The 15023-nt window shown below is 32.8% G+C and overlaps 1 protein-coding gene and 1 long non-coding RNA gene across 2 annotated transcripts; one reads left to right on the top strand and one right to left on the bottom strand.

Annotated features, from left to right (window-relative positions):
* Positions 1–6020: 6020 nt before the first annotated feature.
* Positions 6021–8969, bottom strand: LOC112720701 (putative disease resistance protein RGA1). Its single transcript, XM_072207897.1, has 2 exons — positions 6514–8969; positions 6021–6162 (listed from the first exon to the last, which is right to left on the bottom strand). Exons 1-2 carry the CDS (start codon positions 8967–8969, stop codon positions 6021–6023), a joined length of 2598 nt encoding a protein of 865 aa, XP_072063998.1.
* Positions 8970–10127: 1158 nt separating this feature from the next.
* On the top strand, positions 10128–14482 carry LOC112717982 (uncharacterized). The gene is made up of 4 exons (XR_003160638.2): positions 10128–10297; positions 10393–10447; positions 10535–10671; positions 14193–14482. It is a non-coding gene; the product is annotated as an uncharacterized lncRNA (long non-coding RNA).
* Positions 14483–15023: the final 541 nt, after the last annotated feature.

Below are 15023 nucleotides of genomic sequence, written 5' to 3'. Positions count from 1 at the left end.
ACAACGGCCGTGGTTTTTTCTCCGGTAATTGGAGTTTCCACGTTAAATTCTTGTATTGTGATTGTGTCTATTTTATTTCTCTGTCAAAGGTATTTTCTCAAGGGGGAATGGTGTCTTATTCCCAACAATAAATGTGAGAAACATATGTCTGTGATTATGATTGTCTTATAAATATGGTTGTTTGTTGGACTGAATGACTGATTGCTTGATTGCTTGAGTAGTTTGTGATTTGCTGAAAAGAAATTAGTTTGAAAGGTTATTTAGTTGATTATTATGAAAAATGGCTTTCTCGGTTTTGAAGCTATTTTTGATAATGTAAACGAATCGGCTTTGGAAATGATTTGGATTATGAAATTGAATTGATTTTGGAAACAGTTTAATTTTGAATTAGTCTGACTTTATAAATGATTTAGTATTTGAGCTGGTTTGAATTTTAAAAAGAGTTTTATTGTGGGAATTGGTTTGATTTGAAAACAATTTGATGTTGGAACTGGTTCAACTCTAGAAAATGTTTGAGATTTGGAAATGGTTGATAAAAGGTTTGAGGAATATTTGGATGGGACCCGAAAAGGGTGGCAGTGTCTGAGTTTTAGAGGAGATGCTGCCGAAATTTTATAAAAATTGGAAGTGTTATTTGAAGTAAATAATTAAAAAGATTTGTTTCTAAACATTATATGTTTTAAAATTGACTTATTTATCAAAGAAAGAATTATGTTTTGAATTGGAATTGTTAGTGAACAGAATGGAAAGAAGGATGATGAGGATTTTCTTTGAAATATGATTTTTGAATGAATTTGGAAATGAGATTTGGATTGATAAATGATGATGATGATGAGAATGATGAGAATGTTGAGATATGGATTGCGAATGTTGAAATATGATCTTTGAATTATTCATTTGGCTTATGAATTTGAAATATCTGAGATACGAGGTTCCCTGGATTAAATGCCGTGGTTTTCCACCACGTGTACCAAGTTAAAAACTCGATACTCTGTTGACCCTACGACGTAAGTGTGACCGGGCACTATATAAATTCCCGGGAATGTTACCCCCATTGAGCAATATTTGATTATTGAGAAAAGCTATGCATAGACTCTTGGGGATGCACGTCGGGGGACAGTTTAAGGACAATTCAGACTTGTCAGGTTGGCTGGATAACCGACAGATGAGCCTCATCAGCTATAGGACAGGCATGCATCATATGCATCTGTATGCTTTGCTTGGGTTTGAACTTGTTTTGGTTTGCCTAATTGCTAAACTGTTCTTAACTGCTACTTAAACTATTTGCTGTAACAGCTACCTACTTGTGCTTTCCTTGTCTGTCTTGCCTGTGTTTGTCCTGGCGTGCTACATTTGAGAATGAATTTTGGTGCTGAATTAATGATTGTGTTGTTTGATTGCGTGTTTGGTTTCTGATTGAGTTTTTCTTATAAGAAAGGAAAGGTTTCGGATTTCTGAAAGATTAAACATTGTTTCTTTGAAAAGGTTTTGAACGATTGCCTATTGGTTTTTAAAAGATTCATAAGGCAATGATAATCACTGAACTTGAAAACAATTTTCTTATTAAATATCTTCTTATGACAACTTGGAAACTCCGTGGTGAAACCGTGTGGTTAGGTTCTCACCCCCCTACAGCTTTACCTTTTCAGGAACCGGATGAAGAAGCATTAAGAAGAGTTATAGTGCATTTGGTTTATAAGTTTTTGTATTAATTAGATTATTTTCTTCCCTCGTCTTTGTTATTACAAGTTTGTAAGAGGGATAAGAATTGTATGATTTATATGTATGCTATATTATGAGTTATTATGTAAGGAGTTTGGTATATGAATCTATGCCTGTTTGTATTTTTCTTAAGATAAAGTGTTTATTCCAGTTTTCAATCAGCGATACAGTGGCGAGTCACAGGCTCCTATTTTAGTATTTAGTATGTAAAGTAGTCGTAATACTTCTTGCTATCAGAGTGGCGCAGCCGGAAGCGTGACTTCTGATAGTGAGGGTGTTACACATATGATATACGTGCTGTATTAAAAAAATGAGTAAAAATTAGAGTAGAAATTAGTGAAATTTATCACGTGTAGAACCATTTAATTATGGCTCATGCGCTAATTAATCTATTTTGTTATATTTATGTATGGTTTACTTGTAAAAAATTTATATTTTTTGTTGAAAGAGTTAATTTACTTAAGATACACAAATTTAGTGGTTAATCTTTGTTATATTATTAGTGTTTAATTTGGTTAAAAAATTAATATTAATATTTGGAGTGGTTAATTTTTTTAATATTTTAATTAATATTTTTTTATCATTTCTATAATTTTTTTTCAATTCATAATTTTAATAACACATTTTAACTAAAAGCCAATAAGAGCAGCGTCGATAAGTCAAGCACGAAGGAAAGCAAAGGCTTCAAGCAACTATAAAAGTCAATTTTCTTATCATTTAAGTTTGTATAACTATTTGGGATTTTTTTGTTTTTATAATATATTAGTTCATTAATAAGCACTAACTTATTTATTGATTTAATTTTTTATAAATTAAATATATGTAATAATATTCACGTTGATAAATATATATCATATTTTAATTTAGAAATCTTGGATTTAAGTTTTGTATATAGTGCTTTTTAATTTATTATATATAGTGAAAAATATTTTAAAAGAGAAAGTTATATAAAAAATCTCTCTTATATTCCTATTTTAGTAGAGGTATATGTCCGGCCCTAAGGCATTTGTTTAATTTGTGTTTTTACTTTTATTTTTTTTAATTTATAAAAGAAACAAAAGTATAAACGATAAAATTGTTTTATTTTCACATATTCTTTTACAAAACTTTAAAATAAATAACACTAAAAACTTAAAATACAAACCAATCAAAATATTTTCTCTGATTTTTTTCTTTAGACATTGCTAAGGAATTTATGTTGTTGATCTAAAATCCTAGTTGGTTTAAAAATAATATTTATTAAAAAAAACTGGTTTTTCTTTTGTTGTCTTTTTTTTTTTTTGGGTCAAGTTTTTCTTTTCCTGCCTGAAGAGAGGAACTTATTAGTCCAACTTAAATATGCTGTTGGGCTTTCTGATATGTTCTTTATATTGTTTTCAGTTATGGTCAATTCTTTATTGGACAATCTTTTCGATATTGGTCCTAAGGGTTTTTTTTTTTTGAACTTGTATTGGTCCTAAATTTGATTGCAGACTATTGGATCAATATATTAAATCTTCAACAAAAGCCCATATTAAGGCCGAGGTTTTGTATTATGTTTTTAAATATAGTAGCCGTTCACTCTCGCGGCAGAGGTGACATACACCCTTGGATAACGGGTCGGTTCGGTGGCATGGATCTCTGTTCTGGATCCGGGCTTTTGTTGGCCCGGGTCCCCGTCCAAAAAAAAAAATATAGTAGCCGTTGGGCTTTCTGACATATATTTGTCCTAGATTTGATATTTATTGTTTTTATAGTTATGATACACATCTGCCGGTATAGCCATACCAACACAGTTAAGCCCCATGACAACGTCTTACACCGATCAAGGTCAGCTAATAAAGGTGACAACCTAATGTGCACCCGAGAGTAAGAGGTATCCAGAAATAGAATGTCTCTGATGATCTGCATGATGTAATCTTTGGTATAACACAGTAAGTGCTCGTTCGTCAGGTACTCCTCCAACTCCCCACAAACAGTATTCTAAAACCAAGTAAGATTAACAATTCACTTATTTTGCGACTGTCTATCATGGGGCCCGGAACAAACATCTAGTAATTCCTGATAGAAGTCCTCAATAGATCGCTCATTATAGAACTGTTCCCATCCATCGATGCAGTCGCTGACTGGATCTCCATCAATGTTAAGTTCCAACTGATACGCCACATCATGAAGGGTGATAGTCATCTTCCCACATGACAAGTGAAAAGTGTGTACCTCTCGATCAAAGCAAATATCAATGCCCGTCATGGTCCCACTCTAGCATATACGCTACATGCTTAAATTTCGTGCTTGTCTAAGGTGTGACCTAATCTGCTCGGATGGCTGCTGTAGTAAGTTTCTTCTTGTACGCAAGACTTGAGGCGCCTACCAAAAAATCAATGAGTCAAGCATAACAAAATCCATAAGTAATAAGACAAATTTCAAACTATGAAACAGATAAGTTATAAAATATACCATTCGGCCTAATCTGCCAGCAATGTGGTCGATCGGATCTCGTCTATAAAAGGTATTCTTATACTCTAACATATTTTGTGCCATGAAACTACAATAGGATAGAATAAATTAAAATACAATAATTTTAAGTTAACTTATTTTTTATCAAACATATTTAAACCTAATCTAACTACCTAAACCATAACATATAATTTAACCCTAAACTATAATCAGTTCAACTGAAATAGTAATTTAAATAAAAAAATAATTTAAAATAAACTAATTTATTCTCAAACCCAACTGTAATAAATCTAAAAAATCTAAATACTTAGACCATAAACTATAATTTTATTCTAAACCATAACTAGTTCAATTGAAATAATAATCAAAATTAATTTTTTCATTAACCAACATAAACTAACTAAAATATCTAAATTAACAATACATGATAGAGCAAATTAACTATATCATCTAATTATCAAACTAAATAATGATCAAACTAACTAAAATAAAAAAGTAACAACAAAACTTAATCTAACTAAATAAACATGTTAAAATCATAAAATAATACAACAATAAATTTGATTGAAAATAACTAGAAGAATAGAATTATCTGAAATTTGTAAAAATGATAAAAATTAAATAAAGAATCTAACAAAAAGAGAGGATGAGAGTGTGGAAGGATAAAAAAGTGAAACGTGAAAAGTGAAAAGGGGGTCCACAGGTTTTATATTTTGGCGAACATCCTTGAAGTTCGCCAAGGAGGCTATGAACTTCATACAATACATGAAGTTTGTCTAGGAAAGTGACAAACCTTGTGAAAACATCAAGGTTCGCCGAGGGAAACAATGAACTTCTCCCTAACGCCAAAAAAAAAATTCTGAATTTAAAATTGGATTACTTTTTTTTTTTGAAAATAAATTTTTTTATTTTATATAAAAAAATCCTTTATATTTGAGTTCAGTTAACTTTATATTTAAACTCTTTTTTATATGTTTTTATTTTCTGTTTTTATATTTAGAAGTTTATAAAAAATAATAATAATAATAATAATAATAATAATAATAATAATAAAATTACTTTTTCTATTCTCATTTTATATTTTTACTTTTTTTTTTCTAAAATTCTAACAACTGAAAACACTAAAAATAAAAATACCAATTAAACTGCCCCTAAATTTGAGATAGTTTTCATGACAGTAATATGCAATGGTGGTGTAGCAAGTTAGAAATTAAACTCCATGCTATTGATCATAACTAGATCAATATTATTGTAATTGCTAATATGTATCTTGTCTTTCTCATCAAAGAAGCATTAATAAAACGATGTTCATCTACTTTGTATACTACCCAAAGAAATAAAATAAAATGTCATTTTTTGTTATGAAAAATGAAACCACATATAACATGTAATTTATAAAATTTAAAAGCATATTTCAAGCCCCTAAAATATTTAATTTAATTTATTTGTTTTTGTAAAGATGAACAAAATAAAGTAGTTGAATATAAGTTTGAGGAATATTAAAGGAACATCAAAATTTATTATTTTTGGCTATTAATTAGCTATCAATGTTTAAAAGTGTGAGTTAAAATATGTTGTTAAATTACTAAGCTTAAAAAAATAAGTTAATGGCTAAAAATAATAACCAAAAAAATAAATTTTGATAACAATTTAAAATTTCTTTATAAATTTATTACACTGTTAAATTTATTTAAAAATTTTTAAACAATAACACCCAATTAAATTTTTTTTTGGTGACTCAATACTTTAAAGAAATTTAGAATAATAATTTAAACTTTAACATATCAAACTTCAAACTGAATACTTGTACATGCATAGATTTTGTTCAGTTTTAAAAGAAAACAATTATCAAAACACGACCATTAGGCAAAGACATTACACAAAGATAATGCTATTATTATCTTTTTTTTTTCTTTTTTTCCTTCTTCATCAACTGGCAATGATTCAAGGCCTTCATCATCATCATCTTCATCTTCAGTATCTTCAATATGCATGCAGAGCAATCTGCAATAATTTTCAACCATGCAGAGCAATCTGCAATAATCTTCATCAACTAGTGCTTATGAAAATAACTTGAGCTTTAATTCAACCATGCATATATATACTAAATACAATTAAATTGTTTTATCATTTTCAAAATTTGAAAGTATTCCATATTATAAGGACTAATTAGTTCACTCTACCATGCCTTTTATATAAAAATTACACACAATTATTTAGAAAGAAAATTAGATTGTCAATTTAAAAAGTTTTAGAATTAATTATAGGCAGAGTAAGATATATAACTCTAACTGGTTAATTAAAAATCCAACAATTAATTATTTATGCATAAATTGAAACAACAACAACAACAACAGTGTGGTTAGATTTGTAACATTATGAGATAGATTATTTGAACTAACCTCGCATTGTGGGATATGAGCAATTTTGGGCCAATCTGGACCTGTATTCTTATTGTATCTTGTATATAATTCGGGACAATAAGATATCTTTAAATATTGAAGATTATGAGTTTGATCCATGTTAGGAAGAGATGACAATTCTTCACAGGCAACAATATAAAATTCTTCAAGAGAGGTCATTGGCAACCTTGTGGGCAATGATTTTATCCCTGTTGTCCTTATTCTCAAATATTGCAATTTAGTAGCTCTTTCAAGCCATTTTGGTAAAGCCTCCAACTTTTCTAATCCATCGATAAAGAATACTTGAAGGTTTAAATTCACATGTTGCTTTCCTTCTTCCTCTTCATCCTCAAAATTCACCAGCTTTTCACAAAAAATAAAACCCAGCTTCTTTAAAGTAGTCAAGCGACCAACAACACTTGGTACAGACACTAACTTTGAACAGTTGTAAAGATACAAGAATTTGAGTTGTTGGAAGCGTCCTATGTTCATTGAGGACAAACTTGTAATTTCCATCTCTAAATGCAAATATTGAAGATAGATGAGATTTTTCATGTTTTTACAAAGCTTTTGGAGGCCGTCAAAACCACGAAGGCTCAAACTTTGCAGATTTTGCAGCTTGCAAATGGAATCAGGGAGCTTTTTCAAATTACGACAATTTCCAGCTTGCAAATGCAAATATCTCAAGTGTTTCTTCATTGTGGCAAAGCAATCATCAGGCAACGAGCTTGATTCCATATATTTTGTTAGGTGCAACACCCTCAGATAGTTGAACTTGTCGGAGGTCCATTCTATCAATGCTTCTTGTCGCCCCTCTTGCATAACGGTTCTTGTCCTGCTTGACTCTTTCATTGTTAATCGTGCAAGATCATGTACAAGATCATGCATTTTGAGTATTTTAAATGTCATTAAATTTTTGAAATCAAAGTAGGGGTTAGAATCTCCTTCAATTTGAAGTAAAGATGTTGAAACGAGCTTCTTAATATACAACTCCCCAATATCTTCTGCATCTTCCTCTTCGCGTGTAGGTTGGAGGAGTCCATGAGCCATCCAGAACAGAATCAAATCAATAGCAACATATTCATAATCCTTTGAAAAACAAGAGCAGTATGAAAAACATTGTTTTACTTCTGATGGCAAGTGATTGTAACTCAATTTGAGTGATGGCAAAATGTCAGTTTCTTCTTGATCGAGATTCCACACCTCACTATCCCTTATTTTTCTCCACTCATTTTCATCATGGCATTTTGATCTAAGCAAGAAACCCAAAGTTGTTATAGCCAAGGGTACTCCTTTGCATTTTTTAACAATTTGCTCCCCAATTTGCTTTAGCCTTGGGTACTTCTCTTCTTCCTTCTCTTCTTCGAATGCACATTTTGCAAAGAGCCGCCAACATTCATTCTCAGGAAGTCCTTCTAATTTCATTACAAGATTACTCCCCATAATGTCAGCAACTTTTCTGCTACGAGTGGTCACTATAATTTTGCTGCCTTTGTCACCACCTGCTTCTAACAAGTGATTTCTCAATTCATCCCATTTGTTGTGGTTTTCATTCCAAACATCGTCTAACACGAGTAAGAATTTTTTACCATGCAACGTTTGATTGAGAAGAGATATCATATATTCCAAACTAAAATTTGCATCCACGAAATTCTCTCTCTTTGTGGCCGCATGAATGATTCTTTGTATTAGCTTCTTCACATCAAAATCATCAGATACACACACCCACATTAAGGGATCGAAATTCACCTTCACTCGGGTATCATTGTAAACCATTTGTGCAAGTGTAGTCTTTCCCAAACCTCCAATCCCAACAATTGAGATCACATCAATACTATTAGCTTCTGATTTTTGTGTCATCAATGACTTTATAATCTCCCCTTTCTCTTCAAGTCTACCACACACACGGGAAGACAATGAAGAAGCAGTTTCTCGCCATGGTAAATTTTGTTCAAGAGTTGGAGTGTTGACATATTGTTCAACTATACCCAATTTTCTCCCTTCTCTTATTTTTTCATCCATCTTCTGTTTCATATCTTTGATTTTGTGGGCCATCCTGATGCGAAATGCAAGTGGATTACTTGTATATGAGAAGAACCGGCGGATCTTCGTGCAAACGCTTCCATACAGTTTGACCACTTCATTAAGTTTTGCTTCATACTCTATTTCATCTAATATGTCACCAGCGTCATCAAATGCCTCTCTGAGTTGCTTCAACCACTCATCTATACTGTGATTTTTTGCTTCCTTGTTCTCAGCATCTATGAGATATGCTTTGATGGTTTTCAAAGAACTTTCAAACTTTTTTACATCATCTTTAAGACCACATGCCAGAGCAATCTCTTGAAAAGATTTTGTTGCTAGATTGCCTAAGAGTGTTGATGCCACACCAGAAACAACATCAGCCATTGGAGAATTAGTGAAAACAACCTAGCAAAAAAGTATAAGATGGAAAAGAAAGGTTAACCACACAACGGATAAAAAAATTACAATTGCACAATGTAAAAATTACTAGTAAAGTAGTTAATTTCCTAGTTAATGAAAAAACAACATTGTATACTATAACATAAAAAATCTCCTAATAAAATCTAAGTGGTTTATTCTTTGAGTTATTAAATTCGATTTGGTATAGTCAATTTGGTCACACTGCTTTATGAGTATATCTGTTGTCTGATTCTTGCTCGAAATTGGAAGTAATTTGATCAGACAAGATGCAGCTCTCTTGCGAACCACATGACAATCAACATCAATGTCTGGACATGAGGCCCAATTAATATTAATAAATCCTTTCAAACTAAGGTCAGGTGAGACAGGGAATAGAAGTCCAGTAGCAGGGGTGTTTTTAAGGTACATGAGAACTTAAATTGCTGTTTGGTAGTGTGCAGTGGTTGGAAAATCTAAGCATTGACTTAATTTGCCAACAACATAGCAAATATCAGGTCGTATTGTTGTTAAATATACTAATCTGTCCACTAATAGACGATAACCTAAGACGTTAATGCACGGAAGAGCCACTATCTTGGATAGTTTGGATGTGTATTTCATAGGTGTGAGGTTTGGCATCACCAAGGCCATAGTCTTTCAACAAATTAGTAACATATGTGAAAAGAAGAAGCAAAATTCTTCTTTTGGTTGGAAATCAATAAAAATGGCTAGAGTTTATAAGTGATACTAGAGCATGATGAATTTTTAAGAAAATTAAAGAATATTATAGAACTTAAACTTGGTCTAGAATAAAGTATATACAAATGGTCCTTATTAAGTTAGAAGACTCGTGAAACTACTTGCAAGTTATCCAACTTGTATAGTCAAAGTTCTAGTTGTAAAATCCGTAAAATTAATAAATAAGTATCCAATAAATAAATTATTATTTAAAAAAATTAGAAAGTTAAATTTTACAATTAAATGAGGTAGAGATAATTAAAACATAAATTTTAACACTAATTTTAAAAAATTTGGCCCAAAACTAAATCAAACGGGCCAAATCAGTTGAACAGGATCCAAATCGGGCCCATGACCCAACCCAACCCCATTTTACTTAAGCAACTCAGCATCCCCTCTCCCCATATGATGAGAAACACGGTGCAAGGGAGAAGGGGGAAGAACAAAGCACAAATTTACAAACCCTTGGCTAGAGTTCAACTTTATATAACTTTTGATCTGGAGTTTCGATCGCCGCACCGTTTGCGACCACGCGACCGTAGCGTCGAGCTCTACAAAGCCCAGTACTCAATTAGGTAAGGAAGTCACTTTTCAGTTTCAATTCTCTCCTCCCCCAATTTCAAAAATCCTATGATTTGAGTGTTGAGATTTTATTGGTTTTGATGTTTAGGATCAAGCTAACCTAGTAGGCTTGCCGAGTTTTGACCCAATTTTCCGTTGGTAAGGTGAGGATTCTCAAACCCTAGTGAATTTCTTGATTAATTGTGGTTTAGTATTAAGTTTGTGTATATGTATATGATAATGTATATTAGGTAGTGAATATGTGATTGTGGAACATAATTGAAGTGATTGAAAGCTTGGATTGAGTCTTGGTTGCTGAATTTTGGTGGTGAAGGCTTGTGGTCTTGCGTATTTAAGGTGTCTTTGGCGTAGAGAGAAATCAGCCAAGGTATGGTTTTGGTTTCTCGTATATAATATATAATGTCTTGTAAAATCATAGGCTAAATGACCATAAGATAGGTTGAAGCATGTATGTATGTTATGAGTTAGTAACCTTAATAAAAATATTGAGTGGTCTTGAAATGGGTTGATGATTGGTGATTTAATGATGATACTTTAATGATTGAGTATGAGATTATGTTGATTATGAATTCTTGGGGTTGAAATTCATGAATTTGTGTATTGATGGGTCACGGAGTAAATGAGAATTGGTTAGGTATGAGTGTGAATTGGTTGAATGAGTATGAGTTGTTATATGTAAAAATATTATTGTGTAATTATTGATGAGTATTGACTTAAAGTATATTAAATTGAGAATCTTGAATGAGTTGAGGAATTGAGAATTAAATAGTTTAAATGGTTGAACTTGAATGATTGATTAAAGGTTGATAAGCATTTGGCATTGATTATGAGCGTTTTGGAAGTGTTTTGGTTTATAGTGGTTTGGTTTGAAAAGGAAAATTTGGTAAAAGTAGAGGTTGGTGTTTTTGAGGAAAAATCTGATTTTTTATCGAACTTCGGCGGGTCATAACTCGACTTCCGGATCCTCAAACTTTTCCAAATTTGTTTCAATTGAAAATTGGGTCCGTGAAGTTTACACCATTTGAAGAAGGATGAAAAACAATTTTTTACAAAAAAAGCTATACGCATCAGAAGTTTGGTGTTTAAATGTAAATTCTGCAGCATTAACAGTGTTGAGTTTGGAAAACTGATTTCTGAGATGTACAAACATTATAAGCTAATTATCAATTGTTTGTATAACTTATTTGGTTAAGTGTGTAGGAAAATAAATTAAACATCTTGGCCCAAGAAACAAATGATTAAGCCCATTATAACACATACATTAGTCCACCATAATTAAGCCAAGTCTCATCACACATCCATGAACCAAAGAAAGATAGATGGCCCAAATCCTTCAAACCCATTCGGTAACCTATACTTCCCACCTTCAAATACTTGAACCCTAAATTCATTTCAATTAATTTTCTTGAAGCTTCCACCAAAAGCCAAATCCTTTCTTCTCTCTCCTCTCTCCTTTTATTTCAGTCACGTCATACACAAGGAAGAAAGAAAGAAAAGGAAAGTATAGAAGCTATGGTAGGTTGAAGAACAAAAGGCTTGTTTCCAAATCTAAGCAAGAAGAAATTAAAAGGTTACAACCAAGTAGCCAGTTTTCATATGGTCAGAGCACATCAAGAAAGTATCTTCCCTCATTTGTGCTACATCAAAGAACCAAGAAGAAATTCACAAAGTCTCAAGCACAAATCAAGCAACCATGGAGAAAGTGAAGTCAACTATGGTCAGAAGCTCGTCCACAGTCCAAATCAAAACTTGGAGCCAAAGCAAAGCTCTGCGGTCAAGATTGAAGAAGTTTGAAGAAAAAAGGATGAGAGAGAGTGGATAAATTGCATTCAACAGATTCGGATCTCTCTCTCATTACTGAGAAAGCCGCTGCAAGCTTTGTAAAGGAGAAGAAGATAGTATGGACCTTGAACTAGCTTCAACCTTGGAAGCTTCACTCTTCTATAATAAGAGTGAACGGTCAAGGGTTAAAAGTAAGAGAGAAAGAACAAAGCACAGAGTTTGGTTCTCATAGCTTCATAAGCTTGTTAAGTTCTTCTCCTTCATGTTGTTCATTAGTATTTTCTTTTTCTCAGTTTAATTTGTTTGATTCTCATTGAAAAAGGAAAACATGGTGATGTTTGTAAGAAAAAGCCAATAAAAGGTAAAAGACAGTGAGTTAAATTAGGAGAAAAAGTCATAAGATGTCTTAAATTTTCTTTGTACATCTTTCTATTTTGTTTCATGATCCTGTGGGGATTCCCTTACAAGTTGGGTTAGCACTTGGATGTTGAAAGCTAGGTTGAGTCCTAGTCAAATTCAGATTAGGTTAGAATCTGGATTTGTCCCAGATAGGATTGGATAGATCCTAGGAAAACATTGGTGTATGTAATGTGTTGAAAAAGTTAGTGAAATTCTATCATAATTATGATAGAAACTGGACGTAGGCTACATTGCACTAGGTAGCTGAACCAGGATATATCTGGGTGTTACTCCTTCCTCTCTACTTCTCTTCTATTTCTATTACTCAGGAGACAAAAAGAAAATGTCTTTCAATTCGATACGAGACAAAAGTAAAAATATCTCCTAAGTTTTTTTGAAAAAGCAAAAAGTAACAGTCACAAGAAAATGAGGCTAAGATTCAACCCCCTTCTTTTAGCCACTGATAACTATCAAACAGCTTTTTGAGAAAAAGGTGTGGGGAGCGTACGCGAACATATGGTTGCGTACACAACCATTCGCCTCTGTCCAGGGTACTCATGTACGCGAGCAAAGGTCGCGTACGCATGGCTCTGTTTTTTAGAAACTTGAGTTTTGTGATTTTAAACATGATTTTGAACTTTAAAACCTCTATTTTTACCCTTTAAGACCCTAAACTTAGTTTTATTCATAGTGAGGGGTTGAACCTTGAGGAAATGGTGACTTGGAAGTGAAGAAAGTTTGAGAAGTGGTGAACTATGGTTGAGGAAGTGCGGAATTGATGATGACATATAGTTGATGACTGAATTGAGAGGTGAATGTTGAGATTGGCGATGATTGAGTATGGCCAGATTGGCTGAGATGGAAAGATTTGGGTGTGATCCTGCTTGCGTGTCACCTCGAAAATTGTATTGGTGCCTACACCGGGCAATAATGGAGGTTCCAACCCGTTTTTCTCGTGGTTGCGGTATCATGATGGAGACGGAGGTTTTATCCCGCCCATGGTGAGGACGGGAGTTTCATCCCGCTCACGAGGTTGGCAAGTTGAGGATGAATGATTCCCTCTCTTGTCGTGATGTAGATGTGGGAAAGGTAGAAAGACACTCTCCTTCGTATTGTTTTTCCCCACATTCTTCTCTGGTTACAAGGTGGAAAGGTACACTTGTTCGTAATTCCTCCAGGAGAAGGTGGAAAGGCACTCTCCTTCGTTTTTGTTCCTCCTTGGAATGCCAACCTAGAGACCATATCCGGGTTAGCTACCGGATGTGTCGGGTTCTGGCAGCTTAACTAACACGTGAACTCACGGCCAGTAGGAAAGGCATACATCATACGCATATGTGTGTTTTGAATGATTGTGCATTAATTGGATTTGCCTGATTATCATGCTTACCTGCTATATTTGCTACTTGCCGTATCTATATCCTATTTGTGTTTGCTTTGTTTGTATTTGCTTGTTTGTGTACCAGAGTTTTGGAGGATTGAAGAAAGGTGGAAATTAGGGCTTAAGTTAGAAAGGAATTAGAAATAAGAACCTTAGATAACCTACCCTATTTATGGTTTTTTATTTATAAACCTTAAGATTTAAATCTGAGTATCGGAGTTCTAGGATTACTTTTGGTTTTTCTGGGACCTTGTATATTATGTATGTAGGCACTATTACCATATTGAAAACCTTCGCTTCACATACCATATATATGTTGTTATTTTCAGATGCAGGTCGGGATGCACCTCGATGAGCGTCTGAGATCTTTGGCAAACAAAATCTATTTTAGGATTTTATATTTTGATATCATATGATATATTATGATTTAGAATTATCCTATATGTATATATAGCTAACTATGTCCCTCTAAGAGGTTGACGATGGAGAAACATGTCATTTATTTTGTATTTTGGGATTCCTTTGGGTTATGACATATGTATGTATATACACACTTATACTCCGGCTAGTCTTTACTTTGCGAGATGAGTCAGAAGCTTGCTATTTTGTATTGTGATCCTCCGCTTCTTATTGTGTAGTTTATGTTTTATCCGGTTGCGCTTTTCCATGTGTGATATGTTTTATTTTTGCGGTTTTTGTTTAAACCTTCTTTCAAGGCTCCTAGTTATAAATTTCTTCAAGTATATTATGTACATGTTTTATTTTAGAGGTCATAATATCTCACTACCTCTATTTTATATCTTAAGCTTAAACCTCTGCGTAGTAGGGTGTTACATGCAAAATTTGCAACTTGAAGATAAGTTATCTTAGTTGCAATATTTGACTTAATCAAAGAATGAGTTGTTACATAAGTTGATATTATCAACTTGTCATACAACTTGATAAAGATGAATATGAAAGAAGACTCTAGTATACATACTTGTGCAATTTGTGCACAATTTAATCAACTTGTAAACCAAATGCACCTCCATAAAATACTATATAGGGAGTTAAGGTATTTGCTAATGTATGTCATGTTTTTGCACTCATGTGTGTAATCTCTTTGTATGAATTTCTATAATACGTAAGAGAGTATTATAGACTTCTCTATGTATTATGAG

The sequence above is a fragment of the Arachis hypogaea genome, chromosome 2 (assembly GCF_003086295.3).
Source record: "Arachis hypogaea cultivar Tifrunner chromosome 2, arahy.Tifrunner.gnm2.J5K5, whole genome shotgun sequence".
Classification (NCBI taxonomy): Eukaryota; Viridiplantae; Streptophyta; class Magnoliopsida; order Fabales; family Fabaceae; genus Arachis; species Arachis hypogaea.
This window is presented reverse-complemented; position numbering and strand designations above follow the sequence as displayed.

Excerpts from the sequence above, each read along its gene's own strand:
- LOC112720701 (XM_072207897.1), bottom strand. The coding sequence starts at position 8,969 with ATGGCTGATGTTGTTTCTGGTGTGGCATCAACACTCTTAGGCAATCTA. Across the intron at positions 6,163-6,513 it reads GTTACAAATCTAACCACACT|ATTGCTCTGCATGCATATTG; the intron begins GTTGTTGTTGTT and ends AAATTATTGCAG.